At 50.9% G+C, this 24,773-nt stretch overlaps 1 protein-coding gene across 2 annotated transcripts; it reads right to left on the reverse strand.

Moving 5' to 3' along the window:
* Positions 1–1,929: 1,929 nt before the first annotated feature.
* Positions 1,930–23,719, reverse strand: hipk2 (homeodomain interacting protein kinase 2). Of its 2 annotated transcripts, none has more exons than XM_062462567.1 (14): positions 23,599–23,719; positions 22,823–22,942; positions 22,247–22,333; positions 19,736–19,920; positions 19,250–19,412; positions 16,598–16,820; positions 15,837–15,958; positions 13,282–13,409; positions 12,125–12,310; positions 11,044–11,403; positions 10,464–10,717; positions 10,013–10,173; positions 6,512–9,603; positions 1,930–6,288 (listed from the first exon to the last, which is right to left on the reverse strand). In XM_062462567.1, exons 1-13 carry the CDS (start codon positions 23,674–23,676, stop codon positions 9,139–9,141), a joined length of 2,532 nt encoding a protein of 843 aa, XP_062318551.1. In that variant the 5' UTR covers positions 23,677–23,719; the 3' UTR covers positions 1,930–6,288; positions 6,512–9,138. The 2 variants fall into 2 exon arrangements, with proteins under 2 accessions (XP_062318551.1, XP_062318550.1); XM_062462566.1 differs by having other exon boundaries at positions 1,930–6,116; positions 6,474–9,603; positions 9,998–10,173.
* Positions 23,720–24,773: the final 1,054 nt, after the last annotated feature.

A 24,773-nucleotide genomic window follows, 5' to 3' on the forward strand; every position in this document is an offset into this window, starting at 1 on the left:
CATGAATAAACGTGACTGGAGGTGACTTCTGAGAGACCATGCGTGTGCTTGTCAAAAAGAGATTGTGTGTGTGTGTGTGTGTGTGTGCGTGTGAGGAAAAGATTGTGGGTGTGTGAGAGAGATTTTGTGTGAGAGAGAAAGAGAGAGATGATAAATAATATTATCTAAAGGTCCTGCTATCTACCTGTGCAGACCTCATCTTTCCGGAGTGTCACATTAGACTGCTAGGATTGGTCGTTGCTATTTCACAAGGCTTTCCAACTCTCTCACTCTCATCTAGTCTACTCATCTAGTCTACTCAGGTCTCACTACAGGACATCTTCACACTACATAGAAAAAGCAGAAATGAAACCGCTTCATGGCCTGTTACTGTGTGAGTATGTTCTGAAATCTGCACCATCATTTTCAACTGTACTGTGGGTAATCATGCTTTACTCTTTGACAATCGTTGGTGATGTTTTACAGAGAAATTCTCATTCAGTACAAGGTAGCCCCTTATTATCATTCTCCTAACTTGTCCTATGTCATCCACAGTGATGACACAGTGTAAAGAGATAAAAGCAGTTCTTAAAGGAACACTAGTGTAGACAGTGGAATGTCAAGTTATACTTTTTGGAGTGGTCTGCTACTTTCTAGCCAAACCTGTTTCTGCGATCCAGTTCTAGCCAATCCTGTTTCTGCGATCCTGTTCCAGCCAATCCTGTTTCTGCTATCCTGTTCCAGCCAATTGCCTTTGGCAAGGCGTGCCTTCCTCATTCTATTATTTTCTGTCAATCAAACTCAAGTTGAAGGAAAGAATGGGAGTTTAAACAGGAAGTAGGGGCGCTATTTCTCATACTTGAATGCATTTGATGATGTTACCTCGTGAAGCGTTCAAGTGAAGTGTTGGCGCCCCCTATCAGTCAGAATGACAATGACATGCACATGGAGAAGTAGTTATTGATGGAAATATGTGCCTGTGAGGTTTTGTTTAATGAACGCTGACCAAAATGACATACTTCCGTTTGAAAGGATGCGAGTGGTGTAAAGCGTGTTGGGTTGGCTGAAGCGTTTCCTGCGCAGCAGTGAAGCCACTTTGTTGCAGGATCGCGCGTAATGATGGGTAGAAGATGGGCTTGATTTTGTTTTCCTACTGGTTCTTGTTTTCACCTTCAGGGACTAGGCCTCTGATGGAAAAAGAGATTCAATTAAAACCTTCAAAGAGCCTCTGATTCAACAGTTCATAATCTTTGCACAAAAGACAGTGTAGGTTTGATAGCTTTGTGCGAGTGTGTGTGTGTGTGTGTGTGTGCATTTGGTTTGATGTGTGAGACATGGGGGACAGCTGCCTGATTGTGTACAATGATTTGAGGCTGATTTTTCCCAATTACATCATCCGTTATTGCATGCTTTATGCATAACACATCATAACAATGATTTATGATCAGCAGTTAAAGGAGTTCAATACAGAGAATGCAGACACTAAACCTAACCAGCTGTTCAACACATCCATCTCTACTTATGACAGGATGACCAGGAATTGTGCAAGCTGCTAGATTAAATATTTGTTGATACTGCCATCTAGTGCTATGGTGTTGACACTTCAAACTAGGACCACAAGTCAGAAGTCCTGTAGGTATTTTTTAGGGAAGCATTGCACCTTTGTAAGTTGTTTCTTTAATAAATTAAAAATTATGAAGTTATTTGTCACTCCACTCACAACTAGGAATGGACTGGCCCAGCAGATGTGTAGCTGTATAGTTGCTTCCACAACAAACTATCACAGTCCCGTTCATAGTCAGTCCTTCAGTTGAAGTTGTGAGGATCAAGAGGGGGTTTCTTAGTTTACCATCCTTTTGGGGATTTCTGGTCCCTAATGGTAGTAAAACAAGGCATCGCATAAACACACACACCCGGAAAGATGAGCAAATAACAGACAGAAGACTGGTGCCGTGACTTAACAGTTTAATGTCAATCCAAGACAAAGTGGGGTTACATTTCTACACATATACAATATGCATATGTGAGCATACAAATTCTCATTAATAACTCGATTCACCTCGGAGACCGAAAAAATGATCAAAAGTAACAGTGAATGTCAAGCTATAACATAGTTCACCACAACGCCAGCCCCTTCTCTCCCTACGGTTAGTCAAGAAGACAGGTCAAATAACTATATTCTTCTAAGACCAAGTTGTCAGCCTGTTAAAATCCTCCGTAAATGTACAATGCTATCATTAGTTTTTCGAAGCCTAATATAAATTCACTCCATTTTTCTACAACGAAAATGATTAAGAGAAACACACAACATCTTAATGGTAACACAAGCGCTTAGCAAGTACTCAATTTGTTAGGAGTAATTAATCATTCTTCTTATCATTATTATATTTAGTTAAACATTCTATGAAGCCAGTAAAATATCCATTCTCATAACATACTTAATAATATTAGTCTATGGAAGAGTATTACATAGAATGCTATACCAACTGATTGAAACAAAGAAACAACACAAATGTCCAATAAAACAAAGGTAAATGAGACGGAAAACGCAGGAAGAAGTAGACTAGGAAATACTGCAGCACAGAATAGCTTGAACGACAACAGAACGAGATCTTTGAGAAACCTACAGCAATGGACACAAACATGGATTCATGGGGGTTGATACACTCTTAGGTCTTGAGACAATGTAGAAAAATAGTCTTTTTTTTCACTTTCATCATTTGCAAATGTTGTTATGCAAGTACAAAACATGTCTTAAGTAGATAACAACCACAGCAGTTTAGTATTGGGAGTCACAGCCATATCTGACTCGTCAAAACAGCAGTTACTCCCGTACGTCCCAAAGTCTGTCAGGGGGATAGCCTTTCACTATGGGAATCAATTAGGCCAAGAAACCTACCAAATATAACAGAGCTTGTTTCGAATGTGAGCTGGTACTATTCCAAACATATTACACTACAATTTGTCAAAAGAATGGTTACAGTTTGTACACATCAATAAGAACATCGATAAGAATCATATGAAAATTAGATACCTCACACTTTGAGCAAAAGGGAACAGAAGACACTCAGAGACATTTTGGTTCTGAAGTTCACGAGTGAGTAATTCTCAAATTGTAACACTCAAATGGAGGCCTCACACCCTTCCCCACCTCCACTTTAAACGCCTAATGAAACCTAACAGGAGAGAAGGTGACCGTCCAAGTAAAGATGCATAGACACATCTATGAGAGGGCTGGTAGAATGCTTCTGCTACTGGTATATGGGTGTTTCTCAAAGAACACAAGAGTTCTCCCTCTTTTTCCTGGCCCGAGTTTGAAATGATAGTAAATACTCTGGATGGTGTGTGTGTGTGTGTGTGTGTGTGTGTGGGGGGGGGGGTTCTCCATACTGTAGTTTCTTGTTAAGTTTCAAGTCACAGAAGAGTTTGGCCTGAGAAGGTTCCCTGGCATTGAGGGGCCAAACCTTCAGGAATGTTTATCTGCATTTCACACAAGGACCCATGTATGACAGACTGCTTAGCGGGACAATGCAGATGTTTGACACTGTTCTCATGTACTGTGGCAGGAGCATTCAAACAACAAGAAAGCTTGAGAAAATTCCAGGTGTCAGAGGGAGAAAGAGTGAAAAAAGAGAGAGACAGAGACAGAGAGGGAGGAGAGAGAGAGAGTGAGAGGGAGAAGAGAGAGAGAGAGAGAGAGAGAGAGAGAGAGAGAGAGAGAGAGAGAGAGAGAGAGAGAGAGAGAGAGAGAAAAGAGAAGAGAGAGAGGAGAGAGAGAAAGGGAGAAGAGAGACAGAGAGGGGGGGAGAATATTTTGGGGGGGCTCTCAAATTAAAACCACACCTTAAAGCTCTGTGGGTCTAGTGTGTTATTTGGAAGGCAATATTCTAACACTGAGATGACTAGCAGGGGAGACGATATTCTGAAGAACTTAACACCAACACACCTCAATCTTCATCAAGCACGTTTTGGTAATCGTAAGGTCACTGCATCTGCACTGATGCACATATATCTGATTTGTAAAGCACTAAACACAAGTTAAACACAGGGTTGAAAAAAAAACTAACGCATATATACACATTGAAACAAACTTCATAATTTCACGAAAAGGTGTTTCATAGTTTCCAAATCTGATTAAAGTGAACGAAACAATCAAATACAAGAGTCTATGCTGAGTGAAGTTGTTCAGGTGGGAAACACAGAATTATTGCATCTTGCATGGCAACAAATGATGTCATCAAACTGAATAATGCAAAGAAGAACAATCTAAAGCATGACTGATTCTGCAGGTCACATGTTACATTCATGTTGTGCTCGTGACCCTCACTTAAAGGTATAGTTGGTATTTTGATTAATTTCATGGCACACTATCTCATGACAGATTCTTGTACAACTTCATTTACTTACAACATTAATAAAGCTAAAACACAACATCAAACAACGTAATAGAAAGTACTGAATAAACTATTGAAGAGATTTTTGACTCTACTTGAGTGTTTTCTTGAGTGAAACAAACTTATAGATGTTCTGTACTAGGGTAATTTCTCTAAGTCATACTGTCGGAGTTTGAAGGTCTGTGGTCAGAAAGTTGACCCTCTTCACAATGGCATGGCCTTGGACTGGCCTCAGGTTAACCCTGATCAAATCAGACGAGTGAGCGTGAGTAATTTGTGGTCCTTGCTGTCTCCAAACATCCTAAACAAACACACAAAGTCAGGTAGAGGATGAATCTACTGTTCTTCCCTCCCGGGATCTACTGTCTCAAACAGGACGCATTGTGTGCCTTCAGCTTCACTTTCTTTGGTGGGAAGAGAGAGAAGTCTTGGATGATGGTGGTGTCGTTTCCATGGTGTCGTTTCCATGGTGAGGGACAGTGGTAGGGGGCAGGAGAGGGGGCTTGGAGGATAGTGAGGGGGGCAACACAAATGCTAGGGTCTCTCCACAGTGGAATGTTTCAGTAGTCTTCCTAGGGAGGAGAAGGGAGGGGGAGGAGGGGCAGGAGGAGGAGAAGGGGGGGGGAGTGGAGGTGGTAGAGTCCAACATCATCACAGAACACAAGTGATCTGCCTGGGTGTGTTCTTCAGCCCAGGGGCCTCACAGAAAATGCATAAACACAAGCAAAAAAACACTAAATACAAAAAACCCCAGAATAAAACTGAAAAAAACATGTAACCACCAACAATATACTCTGCATCATCACATCTTTGACTGCCAGAACCCCAAGGCTTTCTGGAGACGTGGGGGGGGGGGGGGGGGGGAGTGTGGAGTAGTATTGGACACAAGTACCAGGAGAATTGACTGACCAATCACAAGTGGTCTTTGAACCCTGAAGAACCAGTCAGGGCTTGTCTTTGTGGCAGTTGGTGGGTTAAGGGGTTCAAGCCTGGGTCTGGCACACTCAAGCCTATGTTACCTAGCAATATCAGGATCCTGAAGAATTATCAACACCTTCACCAAGGTGTCAGAATACTGCCAACACAGACAACCCTTCCTAGGAATATTCCAGATGACTGAACACCAACCCCAGGTTACACATCACATAATTATAAAACTCTCACACTGATAAAACATCTACAAGAATTATTGCAACAATCTCTAAAAAAACAAAACACTAAAAAAACACACACAATATACCCACAGCCATGTAAAATGTTCATTAACATAAAAACCAAAATCACCTTAAAATGCTAAATGACTATGGCAGGACACAGGGTCTGTCTCTAGACCAGGATGAGCAGAAGCAGAACGACTGGCTGCCAGACAGGGACATACACAGGTTCTAGGCAGCCAACACACAGCCGGCATGGCCTCAACACACAGCCGGCACGGCCTCAACACACAGCCGGCACGGCCTCAACACACAGCCGGCATGGCCTCAACACACAGCCGGCATGGCCTCAACACACAGCCGGCATGGCCTCAACACACAGCCGGCACGGCCTCTATGTCTGTCATGTCCCTTCTGCCTGATGCAGCGCGGGCTGTGGAGCACATGGTTTAGAAGACAAATGGACAGTCAGTGGTGACCCATCAAACTCTGAGGAGCTCTTCCAGGTGTATGCTGTAGCACCCCTTCTACTCAGATCCCTCTCTATAGCACCCCTCTACTCAGGTCCCTCTCTATAGCACCCCCTCTACTCAGGTCCCTCTCTATAGCACCCCCTCTACTCAGGTCCCTCTCTATAGCACCCCCTCTACTCAGGTCCCTCTCTATAGCACCCCTCTACTCAGGTCCCTCTCTATAGCACCCCTCTACTCAGGTCCCTCTCTATAGCACCCCCTCTACTCAGGTCCCTCTCTATAGCACCCCTCTACTCAGGTCCCTCTCTATAGCACCCCCTCTACTCAGATCCCTCTCTATAGCACCCCTCTACTCAGGTCCCTCTCTATAGCACCCCCTCTACTCAGGTCCCTCTCTATAGCACCCCCTCTACTCAGATCCCTCTATATAGCACCCCCTCTACTCAGATCCCTCTCTATAGCACCCCCTCTACTCAGGTCCCTCTCTATAGCAACTCTCTCTCTGTAGCACCTCTCTGATCTCTCTCTTTAGCAACTCTCTGATCTCTCTCTCTATAGCAACTCTCTGATCTCTCTCTCTCTGTAGCACCTCTCTGCTCTCTCTCTCTCTCTCTCTCTTTGTAGCACCTCTCTGCTCAGGTGTCTCTCTCTGCTGAGAGCGACAACACACTGCCACCCTCCCAGCCCTAAAGACTGATAACTTCCATGAATCTTGCGACCACAACAACAACCACCAATCAACTGGTATGATCAGAGTTTGGTGTGCATCCGTCTAGTACCCCCACAGCTCTACGTATTCATCAACATGCTCATCTCACTCTTAACAGGCCCCGAAACTCTGCTTCTCCCACTTCAATCAGACCAAGCCCCCACCCCTAGCTACTAAACATGAAGCGTAATAACTCATTTGTCTAACCCTTACTAGTGCCCTGATAGGTGGATCTTCGTGGTATTGCATTTCGGTTTGCTTCCGGCGATTTTACTTTATTGACTCCCGTCAAAATATCCCAAACTATTTCCCCCAATATAGTTTTCTGTTCTCAATTTTTTTTCTTCAACATGGCGCTGACCATAACTCAGTTTTGCAATCTTCAATGTGCCACTGAGCAGTTGCCGTAGAAAGGGGATGCTATCTTTTATAAGGAACCAGGCTCTCATCAGCCATCCGGCTGGGAGTCATCGTATCCCACAAGCCCATCCTCGCAGCCTTCGTTTAGGTCCTTCCGGGAGTGCCTCTGAACTGTTTCACGTCCTAAACAGGTGGCATCATTCCTTTTGATAGTCACTTTCTGTTTTTCAACCTTTTCAGTTCACTCTGATTTCTCTGGTGCTAATACTTCTGTTCCTGTACAAGAACTCGGTATGACGACCACACTCCAGCTAAAGCCTAGCCATGTGTACCACTTTGATCAAAACTAATAAGTATACCGTACACACAGATTCTTATATATATATTTACAGTTATATTCAGTACAAACAAGTATTAAGCTAATGACTTTGGTTCAGTACCCCAGGCAAGCTACCTCATGCACACATTAACAGGCCGGCTGAGCCTGAACTCTGACAAGACTGTCCTACGGAGAGGAGACAGAGGCTGATAAGCTAGGCTTACACCTGGAAGAGGGCTAGGAGCACTCGGCCCCCACTAGGCCAAACCAACCTAGAAACCTTGTTGTCGTAGCTAGTCTGTCTGTGGGTTGTGGAGGGTCCAGGCCCAGTAAACTGTGGTTATATGTAAGGCACTACGGGGATGACGCTCAAACCTAATGCTGTGTTCACACCGAACGCCAAGCACATTTTTCTCGCTACGATATTACATGTAAAGTCTATGCAAACACTCGCGTCTATCGCTTGGCGTTGAAGATGTTCAACCCGAGCGAAAAACTCGTGTGCCGCTGTGTCGCGAAAGTTTATCAATGTTGAGATGTCTCTTGGAAGTCGCTTTGGATAAAAGCGTCTGCTAAAAAATGTATAAATGTCACTGACGTTTTAGAAGTAAAAGAGGGCAAGAGTATTGTAGTTGTCTCTGGGCATCTTCTGCCATATGACACTACTTCGTATTTGTTTATAGTAGTCATTTCGGACATGGTCGATGACGAAAATGTCGCTTCATTCCCACGAATAATTTGCTTTGCTTTCGGTGTGAACACAACATTGGACTGCACAGGGCTCCGGGGCAATGGACTACACACACGAAATATGGCCGACAGTAGCACACGCACACACAGACAATCACGTTGTACATGCCTATGTTATTATACCCACTTTGTGCAATCACATTGAAACAAGAAGAAGCGAATGGGTTCTATTGGTATCAGAAAAACAAGTTGTTCAATAAAATAAAAGGGGTGCAGACTGCTACATTGTAAAGACGGGTCCCTGCTAAGACACCTACCTACTGAAGGACTCTTAAGGTGAAAACAAAGAGGTAAAATACCTATAAATACACAAGAAAGTTAAGTCTTTTCATCGCTTATATTTCCAGAAGCTTCCTCCAGATGTCTGCTAAGGAGGGAAGGGTGGGACCAGAAATTATTTGGAAATGTATAAGACAGTTCAAGGCCATCAACATTTTTTTTTCTTTAAAGAGCAGCAGGTTTCCATATTTCACCTTCTCCTAAGTGTCTTGGGGCTCCTCCAGGAAGTGACCCCTGGCGGACTGTCAGTTCCCAGCTCCAGAGGGGGAAAAAAAATGAAACGAAATGATCAGAAAACCTCCATCTCTCCGTCTCTTTCGAAAGGTCCGTTTAGGAGACCTTGCTGTAGAACGAAAACGTGACTTTCATTTTGAGTGAGAAATATAAATGGTCAAGGAGAAGAACGCAAAACTGGCCCTTTCAAGGGAAAAAGATGGATTGAAAGAAAGAAAAATCACTGAACTCTCCTAAAAATCCCCCCCCCCCCCTCCTTCTCCTTAGAGTGGCTGAGCCTTTCCTCTTCCTCTCTATTCCCCTTTGTCGTTCATCTTCAAGTTAAACGAAAGAGTTTGATTAGGATTGCAGGTGTTTGTCTGGCAGGGTGGTGGTGGGGGGAGGAGGGAGTAGAGGTGACTGGGCATGGGTGAGGGGTGGGGGGTCAGGGTTGGTGGGTGAGGGGGTTAAGCAGCAGTGCTGGGTCCCGGGCTCCAGTGTGAGGGCTCTAGAGGTAAGGGTACTGGTTGACCTTGGTAGGGCTCAGGGGGTATCCAGTGTAGACTGTGGAGCCAGGGGAGGCACTGATGTATGTCTGGTGGCCAAACTGGGCCTGGTACTGGCTGTGGTGGAGGGTGGGCGAGGGCAGCACCCCGTGGCCCATGCTGACGGGCACCTGGTGCACGATGCCCCCTGGGTAGCTGGTGTGCTGGACGGCGTGGCGGGCTGAGCCCTGGGACGCCACCAGGTGGGCCACGGTTCCGGTGGAGCCCAAGGCCGCTGGCGTGGTGTAGGTGTAGAGGTGGGTCTGGCCAGGCAGGTGGGTGGCGGTCAGGTGGGGGTGCACGTTGGCGGTGTGGGAGGGGCTGTTGTGGTGGAAGGTGTAAGGGGCCTGGGCGGTGATGGTGGGGGTGATGTAGGCCTGCTGGCGACGATGGCCTCCGTTACGTTCGGCTACCATGTGCTGCTGGGCCTGGGCGGTCCACACAGACAACACAGGAAGGACACAGACGAGATTCTCACTCATATGAAGCATGATGTAAGGTACATTTTTCACTAGCAGTGTTCATTTCACTCGTTGACTGTTTATATAGGTTCACTTGTCATCATCATCACCACCCTCCTGGTGTTAAATTAACTTGCTACAGGTGTGTGTGTGTGTAGTGTAAAGGTGTGATTGTAAACAGGTAGTACAGGTGTGTGTAGTGTAAAGGTGTGATTGTAAACAGGTAGTACAGGTGTGTGTGTGTAGTGTAAAGGTGTGATTGTAAACAGGTAGTACAGGTGTGTGTGTGTAGTGTAAAGGTGTGATTGTAAACAGGTAGTACAGGTGTGTGTAGTGTAACGGTGTACGTAGGGGCTCTTACATGCTCTCTCCATACCTGGCTCAGATTGAGAGGCTGCTGCTGGAAGGGGTGTGGCCCGGAGCGCTGCTGGCGGTAGGCCCCGCCCCCAGACACGCCCCCAGACAGGTGGTTGTTAGCCGCGACCATGCCATTGGAGGACTTAAACTTGTAGACAGAGTTCTGATGGTTCATTGCATCTGAACATTAAAAAAGGAATACAAGGACACCAAAACGTAAGTCAAGCCATCGAGTCTTCCAAACTATGTTCTTACATAATGTACGTTATATTAATTTAGCAAACGCCTTTATCCAAAGTAGCATACTGAGGGGGGGGGGGGGGAGTTTGCATCGGCAACCTCTTGAGCTGCAATCCAACGCTCTACCGCCCAGCTAGACCCATCCTTGAGTGCTAGACCCATCCTTGAGTGCTAGACCCACCCTCACTACGCTGGACCCATGGAAGACATGGCGTCTCCAGACCCCTCACCTGGCATCAGCCTCTCGCACGTGCTCAGAAGCTCTCCGGACTGGCTCTTCAGGGGGGGGATGATGATGGAGCGAGGGTTTCCGTTGCTGCCGCAGTTGTCCAGCAGGGGCGCCTTGGAGTCGTAGCTGTTGTTGTTGTTGTTGCCGGGGCGCGTCTCCACGGCGTACGGGCTGTTGTTGCAGGAGGAGTCCGAGTCCGGGGAATCCCGCACCGTCACACAGCTGATGACGTTCTTCCTGTGCTTGGAGGAAGAGCTGGAAGAACCAGGAAGTAAACAAGGGTTAGGGTAACACTTCCTGTTCCAGAGGGGTATTCCCGGAAAGCTGGTTATGCGACATAACCGGGTAAATTAACTCTCCAGTTGACACACAATGTTGTAGCAGCTTACTGGCAATGTTGCTACAACACTGTGTGTCAGATGAGAGTTAACTTACCCGGGTATGTCGCATAACCATCTTTCAGGGAATACCCCTCAGGAGTGGACAATTCTATCCTGTTTTTATATGACGTTTTAGCTTGCGTGTTGGTGTATTTCCACAACGGGGGGACCACTGAGCGTTTTGCCGGTCGAGTGTCTGACCTGTGATTGGTCTGTTTGTGGTCGTCGTCGTCGTCCGTGTCGCTGCTGATGGTTATGATGCTGACCGCGGGGCTGGGCGTGTCGGGGATGACGATGGTCTGCCTGGGGCCGTGGTGGTGGTGGTGGCTCTGGTGAGGGGGGTCTCTCGTGGTGCTGGAGGCCTGCTCCGCCTCCCCCCCTCCTCCTCCTCCTCCGCCCCAGCCCCCGCCCCCGCAGCCCGGGGGCGGGCCGCAGCCGGAGGAGGAGGAGGAGACGTTCTGCAGCACGGCGCAGCGAGGGGGCGTGTTCTCCTTCACGCGCTTGGAGCGCTGAGGAGAGAGCACCGCCTGGGAGGACGACACCTCGTAGGCCGACATGTTTCTGGGGGGGGGGGGAGACCACAGGTGAGAGAAAGTCCAGCATGACACAGAGACATTTACACGGTGTACACATTCATAGACAACACTTTACATTAACTACCATGTAAACACATAGAAATACCTCAGGTATCTACATAGAAATACCTAAAGCTTCAGCACTGTAAGTAGATAGGAACTGCTATGGGGGCGTCAGGTGGCTGAGCGGTGAGGGAAGCGGGCTAGTAATCTGAAGGTTGCCAGTTCGATTCCCGGCCGTGCCAAATGACGTTGTGTCCTTGGGCAAGGCACTTCACCCTACTTGCCTCGGGGAGAATGTCCCTGTACTTACTGTAAGTCGCTCTGGATAAGAGTGTCTGCTAAAATGACTAAATGTAAATGTAAATGCTATGCAGCATAATGGTTTAGCAGCACACGTGGCACTTGGTATGGGGGAGGTTGGGTTTTCCAGGGGTAAGTGGAAGTTCACACTGATCTTGTTTTGGCAACACAACCTTCAACTTCCCCACTTAACTCTTAACAGTCCTCAACTGCACTGTGCCTTATTACACGTTCTGCTAACACTTGATGCCTAACAGTTTTATGACTATAAAACTCCTATAATAGCTCCTATGTACCTACAATGTTGATACCTTAGGTAGTGTTATGTATTCTCATGGTAGTTCTAAGTAACCTAATGTACAGTGTTGTTTGTGTAGGCTGACAGACTGGGCCTGCTGGTTTACCTGGCAGACACCTGATGCTGCTTCTTGTTCTTTGAGGAAGAGTGGTTGTTATTGGTTGATGGTTGCCTCATCACGTGGGCCACGCCCACATTCAGAGGCTGGTTGGAAGGGAGGGTCACGTGACCAGCCAGCAAGGCTGGCTGTTGCATGATGGGATTGTAATGGCTGCCATGAGGGTGTGAGTTCCTGAAAGGCAAGAAGCTAACAAGTTAGCATGACAGTGTTTCTTAATGAAAATGTCTGAATTTTCCTGAAAAGTTGTGATGAATCCTGCAGATGAAACAGATGCTTCAACAGAAAGTGAAGGCGACTATGTACTTCACATACTGTCCTGTAGGTGGCAACAGTCACCACGCTAGAAAAGGAGGTCGGTGACAGAGAGAGTGCTGAAGGGACTGAGGGAAACGGAGAGAAACAAAGAAAGACTAGAGGAGGAGAGCTGGGGGAGTGGGCTGTAGAGAGAGTGGTGATGAAGAGAGAGAGAGAGAGGGAGGGAGGGAGTGAGTGAGGAAACAGATTGAGTGTGTGAAGAGAGAGCAGTAGGGAGCAGGGGCGAGAGGGAGACAGAGAAGGAGGGATCAGGGGAGAGGGGGAGATAGAGGGAGGGAGAGAGAGAAGGAGAGAGCAGGCCAGAGAGGGGGGGGGAGAAGGAGAGAAGGAGAGCAGGAGAGAGCAGGCCAGAGAGGGGGGGAGAGAAGGAGAGAAGGAGAGAGCAGGCCAAATATGGGGGGAGAGCAGGAGAGAGCAGGCCAGAGAGGGGGGGAGAGAAGGAGAGAAGGAGAGCAGGAGAGAGAGGGGGGGAGAGAAGGAGAGAAGGAGAGCAGGAGAGAGCAGGCCAGAGAGGGGGGGAGAGAAGGAGAGAAGGAGAGAGCAGGTCAGAGAGGGAGGGAGAGAAGGAGGAGCTGACACAGGCAGCTCTGCAGAGGAAGTGCGACAGTCGTCTCTCTGAGGACACTAACTGACACAAAGACAGAGAGGGTTTGAACATCTAACATCCCCTGCAAAATTAACCTGAACAGACACACACATGCACACCTGCAAACACACACGCATACACAAAGACCCACAAACACACACGCACACAAGCACATCATCTACAAACATATAACTGATCGACTGCCTTGAAAGCCACACCAGCAGCGTGTGCTGTTCCTGACCTCCAGTTGGCGAGGGGCTGCGTGGTTGTCATGGCGTCGGGGAGGACGGTGGCGTGCTGGACCGAGGTGTGCGTGAGCTGCTGCCAGGCGGGGGGGAGGAGGATCTGCTGGGGGGCGCTGGGCCAGGCCTGCTGGGGGGGAGGGGGGGGGAGAGAGGGGAGAGAGAGGGGGGGGGCAGCTGTCATCATCTCATCACCTACCAACCTAGCCAGCTGTTTCTGTGAAATCTGGACTACTTCCGGAACATTCTTTTATTAGGTCTACACACTGACATTAACATGGGTGACGTTAGATAAACACACAGTGATGTAGTAGTAGGAACGTCGAAGCAAACACGTCTGTGAAAACGTGCACAACTCTTCCAACACACGGGCACAAACACAGAACAGCAGACAAGACTGAGCTTTAATAAAGACCGTCTGCATCTTCCTGTCTGTGTGTGGACGTGTGTCTGTGTGTGTGTGTGTGTGTGTGTGCGTGTGTGTGCGTGTGTGTGTGTGTGCGTGTGTGTGCGTGTGTATACTTGCTGATGTTTTCAGCATTAGCTAAATCAGCTCAGGTTTTAATTAAATTCACAGCCCCATTCAGGCAGCTGTGAAAGGAGTCGCTTCATGACTGTGACGCACAGCGCCAGAAGAAGCATCTAGAACATGCCCGGAGATATTCCTGTGTGTGTCTGGAACACTGATGGCTTCATGACCTTCTACTGATTAGCACCTTTTGTGAAAACAGAGAAGTTGTTTCTTTAATACCATTTGCACCATCTATTAACAATTAAAGCAGTCCAGTATTTGTTGCAGCAAAACTCTTACAACATCACATTCCTCTAACTCTCTCCTCTGACTCCCTCTCTCTCTTTTAACTCTCTCTCCTCTAAGTCCCACTCTCTCCTCTAACTCTCTCTCTCCTCTAAATCCCTCTCTCTCCTCTGACTCCCTCTGTCTCCTCTAACTCTCTCTATCTCCTCTAACTCCTTCTCTCTCTTCTAACTCCCTCTCTCTCCTCTAACTCTCTCTCTCCTCTAACTCCATCTCCTCTGACTCCCTCTCTCTCCTCTAACTCTCTCTCTCCTCTAACTCCTTCTCTCTCTTCTAACTCCCTCTCTCTCCTCTAACTCTCTCTCTCTTCTAACTCCCTCTCCTCTAACTCCCTCTCTCTCCTCTAACTCCCTCTCTCTCCTAACTCTCTCCTCCAACTCTCTCTCTCTCCTCTAACTCCCTCTCCTCTAACTCCCTCTCTCCCTTCTCTAACTCCCTCTCTCTCCTAACTCTCTCCTCTCTCTCTCTCCTCTAACTCCATCTCCTCTAACTCCATCTCCTCTAACTCTCCTCTAACTCCCTCTCCTCTAACTCCCTCTCTCTCTCTCCTCTAACTCCCTCCCTCTCTCTCTCCTCTAACTCCCTCTCCTCTAACTCCCTCTCTCTCTCTCCTCTAACTCCCTCCCTCTCTCTCTCCTCTAACTCCCTCTCCTCTAACTCTCCTCTAACTCCCTCTCCTCTAACTCCCTCTCTCTCTCTCCTCTAACTCCCTCCCTCTCTCTCTCCTCTAACTCCCTCTCCTCTAACTCCCTCTCCTCTAACTCTCCTCTAACTCCCTCTCCTCTAACTCCCTCTCCTCTAACTCCCTCTCTCTCTCTCCTCTAACTCCCTCCCTCTCTCTCTCCTCTAACTCCCTCTCCTCTAACTCTCCTCTAACTCCCTCTCCTCTAACTCCCTCTCTCTCTCTCCTCTAACTCCCTCCCTCTCTCTCTCCTCTAACTCCCTCTCCTCTAACTCCCTCTCTCTCTGCTAACTCCCTCTCTCTCCTAACTCTCTCCTCCAACTCTCTCTCTCTCCTCTGCCTATTTACATTCCTCCTTCCCCGGGTGCTTGTGTTGTGTAACAGGCCCGTCTGCCACAAGCTGGTAACCCAGTTAGAAGGCCTTTTCTTCCCAGGGCCCTTGCCACCACAGCCCCCCCTTCGCCCCACGATGCCTCCCCGTGCCTCCCTCTCTCCCTGGGTGAAAAACCCATTGTCACTTCGGGGTTTTTGAAAGCCCAGGCTCTCCATCTCCAATTGTTTCCACATTTTCTGCATTCCTGCTCTAGATAAAGGTCCTGCCTGCCTGCCTGCCTGCCTGCCTGCCTGCCTGCCTGCCTGCCTGGCTGCCTGCGGCCTCCCCCCAGACACCCTCCCCGTCCTTCACAAACACCCAGGGAGAGGAGCCCCAAGCCTGGGCTGAGACGGGCTGGGTGGGCTGGAGGTGAGGCCTGAGCTAGGCTGGGGCCAGGGGCTGCAGGAGACAGAGCCCTCACAAGGCTGTTCTGGGGGGGGGGGGGCTATGTCTTTTTGCTGACCTTCCTGCACTCAGATCCACTTTGTCTGTTTGGCCTTAACATGCACACTGAGGACGGCTATTTATAAAGAAAACCACTAAAAGAAATAGATGCATGGAGATAGAGAGAGAGAGATGGATAGATAGAGAGAGAAAGTTGTAAGGAGAGAGAGATGTAAAGAGAAAGAGAGAGGGCAAGACAGAGAGAGATATATGATGTGAGTAGAGAGAGAGAGCCTACCTGTGTGAGTAGTCCAGACTGGATCTGTAATGGCTGGGCCCCCGGGGCCTGTGTCACTATGGGAACCGCGTTCTCCATCCGCACAGAGTAGCCAGTGTGTTTGGATGGGGAGGCCTGCAACCCTGAAGACACACACAGACACACACTGTCAACACAACACCTCAACACAGCACAACACAACACACAGAAAGACTGCGTCCTGTCTACCATCCCATCCACTTAAAATCCCCAAATGACATTGGATGTTTGGGATTCCTCCCACGCTTAAGAGCGCAGACTCAAGCGTCGCAGCGCCTCTATCTGCAGGAACTTTTGCAGCCCTTAGCACAGCTAAGAAAACACAAACATGCCAGCTGGGCAAAAACAAAAAAAAGCATCAGTCATAGATATTAACATTCCTTCCACATGACTAATTGCTTCTTCATCTTCTCAGGGCATCTCCCAGCCTGTCCTGTGATGAGGAGTACACGCTGCTGCCCTGGAGCTGCTGCCCTGGAGTCGGACATTCCCCCTGAGGACATATATTCTGGGAGAGCAGCAAACATACATCTATCATCCAGCCCACACACCAGCAGCTACGCATCAGCACAGAGCTGACTCCAGGCAACAGGACCGGCCCCTGGGCCGCCCTGGGCCCCCCTGGGTCCCCTGGGCCCCCTTGGCCCCCCTGGGCCCCCCTAGGCCTCCCTGGGCCCCCTTGGCCCCCCCTGGGCCCCCTTGGCCCCCCTGGGCCCCCCTGGAACCCTGTGTGGGCTGCGTACCTTGGAAGCCGGGCGGGCAGACAATGAGGGCCTGCTGGAAGGGGTCCGGGCGGGCGGTGCAGAGCTGGGGAGCGCCAGGCTGGATGGGCATGCTCCGCTGGGCCACGGCGGCTGCCATGGAAGAGGGCTGGTAGAGTGCAGATTGGTAGTTTAGTATGGAGACGTCAGGGTTGGCAAGGGAGAGGGTGGCACTGCTGGAGGAGGTGGGAGCCAGGCTGGAAGCCTGCGGGGACGAGGGGAGCAAACACAACCATGAGGGAGGAAAGGGGCGTGGGGGAGGGGTTGGGGAGCAAGGTGGGAGGGAGGGAGGAGCCAGGGTGAGGGGGGGTTGGAAGGAGGGAGGGAGGCGGGGGGGGGGGAGGGAGGGAGGAGCCAGGGTGAGGGGGGGTTAGAAGGAGGGAGGCGGGGGGGGGAGGGAGGGAGGAGCCAGGGTGAGGGGGGGTTGGAAGGAGGGAGGGAGGCGGGGGGGGGGAGGGAGGGAGGAGCCAGGGTGAGGGGGGGTTAGAAGGAGGGAGGCGGGGGGGGGAGGGAGGGAGGAGCCAGGGTGAGGGGGGGTTGGAAGGAGGGAGGGAGGCGGGGGGGGAGGGAGGGAGGAGCCAGGGTGAGGGGGGGTTAGAAGGAGGGAGGGAGGCGGGGGGGGAGGGAGGGAGGAGCCAGGGTGAGGGTGGGTTAGAAGGAGGGAGGGAGGCGGGGGGGGAGGGAGGGAGGAGCCAGGGTGAGGAGGGGTTAGAAGGAGGGAGGCGGAGGGGGGAGGGAGGGAGGAGCCAGGGTGAGGGGTGTTAGAAGGAGGGAGGGAGGCGGGGGGGAGGGAGGGAGGAGCCAGGGTGAGGGGGGGTTAGAAGGAGGGAGGGAGGCGGGGGGGGGGAGGGAGGGAGGAGCCAGGGTGAGGGGGGTTAGAAGGAGGGAGGGAGGCGGGGGGGAGGGAGGGAGGAGCCAGGGTGAGGGGGGGTTAGAAGGAGGGAGGGAGGCGGGGGGGGGGAGGGAGGGAGGAGCCAGGGTGAGGGGGGGTTAGAAGGAGGGAGGGAGGTGGGGGGGCACCGGTAAAGAGTGGGTAGGGTGGCACAGGAGCATAAACTATAACAACATTGAGTATATAATTTATATTGCACATCCAGTCCATTATACTCTATATTTATCTCCAAATGGAGCATCTCTCTCCTAGACATCCTCCGTATCTCATCCCTGACATCATCCGTACTTCCTGCCGGAGACGGCCCCTGCTGACATCATCCCGCAGCAGCAGCGGGGACGTGGGGGAGACGCAGCGGGGACGTGGGGGAGACGCGTCAATAAGACATGAGGAAGGAGAAGACGGCTCTGGTTGCAGCCTGGCTGCAGACGAACCTCTCTCCCCGAGTCACAGCACGCACCTGAGTGCTGTCTGTACTCCCATGTTCTCAGGGCTGCTAAAACACCGGGACTAATTACAGGCCTTTCATTAGGGGCCTGTGAGGAGGGGCTCCGACGCCCAGGCACTTACATTTTTCGTTTTCATTCGGCGGCGTTCTGGATGAATACCGTGGGAGAGTGCTAATCAATACACGGCTGTAGCATTTCATCACAGACAGAGCCTTGCTAACGTTTCGACTCATGTGAGCCCTGGAGACAGACCCAGTCAGATATGCTGTGTACCTAACCGATGCCATGGAGCCTGGGGAGGAGAGGCCTGGCTGGGCGGGGGGGCAGGGAGGGGGGCAGGGAGTGGGAGAGACATTACAGCATGGGTCCCGGATCAGACGTTTTGTTGCGGGTGTACAGTGGGTTTGGTTTCATTGATGCGTTTGGCGATAAACAGGGTTGTTTGCGGAGAGAGGGAGAGAGAAGCTGGAAATGTAATTCAGCACAATGTGAAAACCTCCTCCACACACACGAGGAAGCGGAGAGTCAGCAGGTTAGATTCACGGTCCCTCAGAGGGAGGGAGGGCAGGGGCAGAGGAGGAGAGAAGGAAGGGGAGGAGGAGAGGAGAGAAGGAAGGGGAGGAGGAGAGGAGAGAAGGAAGGGGAGGATGAGAGGAGATAAGGAAGGGGAGGAGGAGAGGAGAGAAGGAAGGGGAGGAGGAGAGGAGATAAGGAAGGGGAGGAGGAGAGGAGAGAAGGAAGGGGAGGAGAGGAGGAAGGTGAGGGAGGAGATAAGGAAGGGGAAGAGAGGATAGAAAGAAGGAGAGGGGATAAGGAAGGGGAGGAGATAAGGAAGGGGAGGAGAGGATAGAAAGAAGGAGAGGGGATAAGGAAGGGGAGGAGGAGAGGAGATAAGGAAGGGGAGGAGAGGAGGAAGGTGAGGGAGGAGAAAGGGGAGGGGATCTTAAGGCCTGAAAGCCCTAGAATGCAAGACAAGCAGGAAGCAGGAAGTGTGTGTTTCTAATCAGCAGTTTTTAACAGGAGAACGGCAGTCCCATGTGACCTGCAGTAAGGCTTCTACTTTTACTGTCTGTCTGTTGCCTGACAGGCTACTTTAGCTCGACACTGACTGTGTGTTGCCTGACAGGCTGCTACCGGCTTCCACTGTTGGCTCCTTAACCTGCAGTTGCAACCCACGACCTCTAGGAGCGCTGTCTGACACGCTACCCCCAGCGAGCGCTAACAGGACGATCAGACGCAGCGCTGGTGCCCTGAAGAAGAAGCAGGCCAGCAGCAGCTTGTGCAGAGGCCTACCTGGCTGTGCACAGTGTTGAGCTGGTTGTTGAAGGTCATGGTGAGGTTGGTGGACGTGCTGGGCGCCACGTGAGCCAGGAAGGGCGTCTTGCTCTGGTTGACCGTGTCGTACATGTTCACGCGACGCTTACACACGTCCATGTTCTGGAAGCAGGACTTCACACTGGGCAGGGAGAAGAGAGAGGGACAGAGAGAGAGAGAGAGAGAGAGAGAGAGAGAGAGAGAGAGAGAGAGAGAGAGAGAGAGAGAGAGAGAGAGAGAGAGAGAGAGAGAGAGAGAGAGAGAGAGGGGGATGGATGTAGACAGAGTGTTTATGGGTATTTTCGAGATGTATATAGAGTAAACAGGATATAAAATTTTGCTCAACAGTATTATTAGGTTGTTATGACAATACTGTCTATTCTGGACAGATGTGGCATCATGTGATGAAGGTGGGGTGGGGTGGGGGGGGGGGGGTGGGAGGGTGACAGGGGTCCCATGACGTACTGTGTGCTGTGGGGAAAGTCCAGGAGGTGCGTCATGGTAACGAACGGGTGGTTGAGCGTCTCAATGGGAGTGATCCTCTTGTCCGCGTCGATGGTCAACATCTTAGTCAACAGGTCTATGAACTCCCGACGGTCTGCCTTTTCTGCCAGCATGTCGCTGCCCTCCAGGTCTGTAGTCATGTTCACCTGCAGGAACACACACACACACATTAGCATTCCTAAGCCCAGCGACAGGCTTCCTGAGGTGTTAAAGAGTGTATTGAGTATTTGGGGTGTCTGATGTAGCTGTGGCCAGAACACAAACACAAGTGTTTATATTTCCACGGTCGCCTATTAATACACACAAGGCCCCATCAGTTAGGCTGTCCACATGTGTGTCACAGGACCCAGTGATAACCCTGTACCCTGCTGACATGATAAACATTTACACTGGTACACACAGCAGAGAGCCCAGCCACTCGGAGACATGGTCGGCGCCTTCACTCTGATTCTTATCTGGACTCCGAAGTGAAAATAAACTACAGATTGTTGTTGTAGCTTATTAAAACTCGGTCCAGGCAGAGGACCAGCTTGGTCTGAGAGGACTGTTGGAACAGACATGGGGCTCTCCAGTGGCTCACCGGTTAAGTGTGCACACCGTGTACGTCTGGGCCTTACTGCAGGGGCCCAGGGTCAGACCTAGCCTCAACCCACTTCCTGCCTGTCCTCCCCACCCTCTCTCTCCCTTCCATTTCCTGTCACTCTTAACTGACTGTCACAATACAGCAGAAATGCACCAGAAAATATATTTTACGAAAACAAGCCTGGTCCCAGAGAGACAGACAGCCGCCATGTTTATTGGGGTCTGCCATGCAAAGATAGGAGCTGTTTTCTCATAAAGACACAGGGCTTATCTCCAGGACGGCATTAGTCGATCCTCTGCCACTCAGTCAGCACCAAGTATGATCACATCCTTTTCTCCACGCAAGCTGTCCTGCCTGCCTCCGCCCCCTGCCTCCGCCCCCTGCCTCCGCCCCCTGCCTCTCCCCCTGCCTCTCCCCCTGCCTCTCCCCCTGCCTCTCCCCCTGCCTCTCCCCCTGCCTCTCCCCCTGCCTCCGCCCCCTGCCTCCGCCCCCTGCCTCCGCCCCCTGCCTCCGCCCCCTGCCTCTCCCCCTGCCTCTCCCCCTGCCTCTCCCCCTGCCTCCGCCCCCTGCCTCCGCCCCTGCCTCCGCCCCCTGCCTCCGCCCCCTGCCTCCGGCCCCTGCCTCCGCCCCCTGCCTCCGCCCCCTGCCTCTCCCCCTGCCTCTCCCTCTCTCTGCACGGTGGGTGGAGGGACAAGGTGGGAGAGAATCTCACTGTCCTCCGTCAGAGCCAGACATGACTTTGGAAAGGAATGATGGAAGGAAATAAGGCAGGATAGAAGGCAGGACTGCAGGAAGGAAGATAGGATCCGAGGATCCAACCCCTTTCTCACCCTAGGAGCCTTCATCAATCATCCGTAACACAACTGAAGGCAGATGTCCAGCCTGTTGTTTTATTTACGTGTTCCTCATTGTGACTCAGCCAGCCTGTCTTTATATTCTCTGTGTTTTATGACAGGAGTGCACGCACACACACACGCACACGCACACACACACACACACACACACACACACAGTGGTCTAATGAAAGCTGCATTCCTGTGTCATGCGTGTGTTTATGTGTTTGTGTGCTGGGCAAAACCCGAGCCTTGGGCACCGGTGGTCAACTCCCACGGTACAGATCTCCATCTGAGAAGTGAAGCCATGTGTCGGACCCACAGCAGGGCTGTGCAGCTCTACAGGGATGAGACAGGCTCCACTCACACACACACACACACACACACACACACACCCTTCCTCCCTCTGGGTCATCAACCAGCTGGAGTCTGTCTGAGGCCAGGGTCCTGGAGGTGGCCATGAGGGATTCATCGAAACCCCACCAGGGTGTGCCTCACCACGGCTGTGAAACCAGGCAGGAAGCTGGACCGGACAGGCTCCACCATGAGCCACCATGGAGGAGGAGAGTTGAGGCTCCAGAGTATATTTTGGCTAGCATCAGAGCCTCTGTCCACCAGTTCAGCCACTGTTATGACTCACTGCGTCTACATTACCAGACGCAACGCTTGGTTGGAGGAAACGGCGGGATTCCAGAACCATCTCTCCTGCGCGTCACAGAGCCAGTCAGAGGCTGCGTTCTGGAGTGCCACGGTTCTGCACAGATCGAACCAGTCCGGTTAGACACAGTCACAACATGAGCCCACGCTCAGGCACATCGGCGAGCTCGGCGCTGATGTCACACACAGATACGAGCACCAGACTGACCGCTGACTGAGCTCTCCTAAAGCAGTCTGGGAGTTATTAAGAGAGAGACTGAGGGAGGTTGGGAGGGAGGGAGGGGTAACACAACACAACCTCTCTGTTTTGCTGTGTGTGGGTTTCTTAGCCAGTGTGAGTGTGTGTGTGTGCAGAGGAGGGACATGTGACATGTGACACACAGAAACCCAGTGTTGTACCTGGGACATGTCATCCAGGCAGTTGAAGATGTACTTGCGGGCCTCCTTGGACTTGATCCCCGTCTCTCCCTCATGGTCGTCCTGTGACTGGGGATGACAAGCAGACGCTCACATCACCACACACACTTCCTCTGCCAACACACACTATTTACATGTAGTCATTTAGCAGACGCTCTTATCCAGAGCGACTTACAGTAAGTACAGGGACATTCCCCCGAGGCAAGTAGGGTGAAGTGCCTTGCCCAAGGACACAACGTCATTTTGCACGGCCAGGAATCAAACCGGCAACCTTTTGATTACTAGCCCGATTCCTTAACCGCTCAGCCACCTCCACTCCCACACATACACAAGCACACACACATACATAGACAACACACATGTCTCCAAGACCAGTGTCAGTGTGCAGTTGGTACACCCCATTGATGGATGTTGAAGTGCCATATTGTGTGGATGTGCATTTCGATGCCAAATGAAAATAATCGTGATTAGAAATCCTGTCCTGTGCACTCTCAAGCGGAGCCTGCGATGGAGTCGCCTGACATCCCCCAGCTCCCTCCGGTCCAGTTCAGAACCTACCTTGAGTCTCCAGAGAGGGTAGGTGGAGTCCGGGTCTCTGTTGAAGAAGCGTGTGGTCTTGGTTCCAGCGCTGAGGAGGTACTCCGCTGGAAGGCCCTGGGTCTGGGAGATGTAGCGGATCTGCACACACAAACACACACAACATCACACACCACTCTACCAGGCCTACACACACACCATCACACACCACTCGACCACACAAACACACACTAGGTCACTGAACTAGAAATGCTGAATGCCCTTTGAAGTGCAAATCCAAGGTAAAGCTAATTCAAGTGTTCTCCAGCTGATGTCAGCGAGGAGAGGGCCAGCTTGAGGCTTGTGAATGAAGACTCATTGCTCGGCTGGAACACATTGAAACAGCTCGCATTGTTCCGGGTGCCGATTTCCAAGGCTGATCCTACTGAGTCTGATGTGAGAGCAGAGGGGGGGGGAGGGAGAGCAGTCCTCTGCTGGGGCACAGGCCCGCCTGCTGATTGGACCAGAGGCTCAGTGGCATCGGTTCAGAGGAACACGGAGACCGTGGGATCACAGGACCGTCAGGGAGGGAGGGCACACACATGTGCACTCACTCACACACACGTGTGCACTCACACACACGTGTGCACTCACACACACTCAAACACACACACACACGTGTTACACGTACTGTACACTCAAAACACACACAGCCACACAGGTACATTCAAAAACCCTGGCATCCTCAAACCCCCCCCCCCCCCCCCCCCCCCACACACACACACACAGTGAAACCCACAAGACCGGACATGGGTTACCTGGTCGTACTCCGAGGCCCCAGGGTAGAGGGGCCAGCCCAGGAACAGCTCAGCGATCACACAGCCCAGGGACCACATGTCTATGGCCTCGCAGAACGGCAGACCCAGGATGATCTCTGGAGCCCTGCGGGGGAGAAAGAGAGAGAGAGGGGGGAGAGAGGAGAATGACAGTTAGACTGTGGTCGACAGCCAGATAATATATAATAGAACATGACATTGAAAACATAGCAGATGAAACATCTTTATGAACAGGGTATGGTACACAGGAAGAGCAGGGTAACCCTAACCCTAAACCTGTCTGGTGAGTCTAGACCTAACCCTAAACCTGTCTGGTGAGTCTAGATCTAACCCTAAACCTGTCTGGTGAGTCTAGATCTAACCCTAAACCTGTTTGGTGGGTCTAGACCTCTACCCTCCCTCTCCAGCTACACCACCTCTCCGGCCCCCCAGCTGCACTGCCTCCTTTACAGGCCTCAGGAAAACACTGGTGCAGGATGCAGATCAAACACAGAAACACACAGATCACGCACAGAAACACACAGATCACACACAGAAACACACAGATCACACACAGAAACACACAGATCACGCACAGAAACACACAGATCACGCACAGAAACACACAGATCACGCACAGAAACACACAGATCACGTACAGAAACACACAGATCACACACAGAAACACACAGATCACACACAGAAACACACAGATCACACACAGAAACACACAGATCACGCACAGAAACACACAGATCACGCACAGAAACACACAGATCACGCACAGAAACACACAGATCACACACAGAAACACACAGAGGCAGAGCCTCTGCTGCCATCACATGCTAACTCAGCAGCTGCTGCTGATGCAGGCCTTTCACCAGCAGTGAGAAACAGGCACACATCTGTGTTCCTTCTTTCTCCTCTCCTCTCCTCTCTTCCCTCCCCTCTCCTCTCCTCTCCTCTCCTCTCCTCTCTTCCCTCTCCTCTCCTCTCCTCTCTTCCCTCTCCTCTCCTCTCTTCCCTCTCCTCTCCTCTCCTCTGCTCTCTTCCCTCCTCCTCTCCTCTCTTCTCCTTTCCACTCTTCCCCCCTTCTCTCTCAACCGCATGGTAAGTGCACGTCCAGTATATGTGTGCTTGCATGCGTGTGTGTGTGTGTGTGAGGTAGGGGGCTGCTA

This window comes from Osmerus eperlanus, chromosome 5 (genome assembly GCF_963692335.1).
Source record: "Osmerus eperlanus chromosome 5, fOsmEpe2.1, whole genome shotgun sequence".
Taxonomy (NCBI): Eukaryota; Metazoa; Chordata; class Actinopteri; order Osmeriformes; family Osmeridae; genus Osmerus; species Osmerus eperlanus.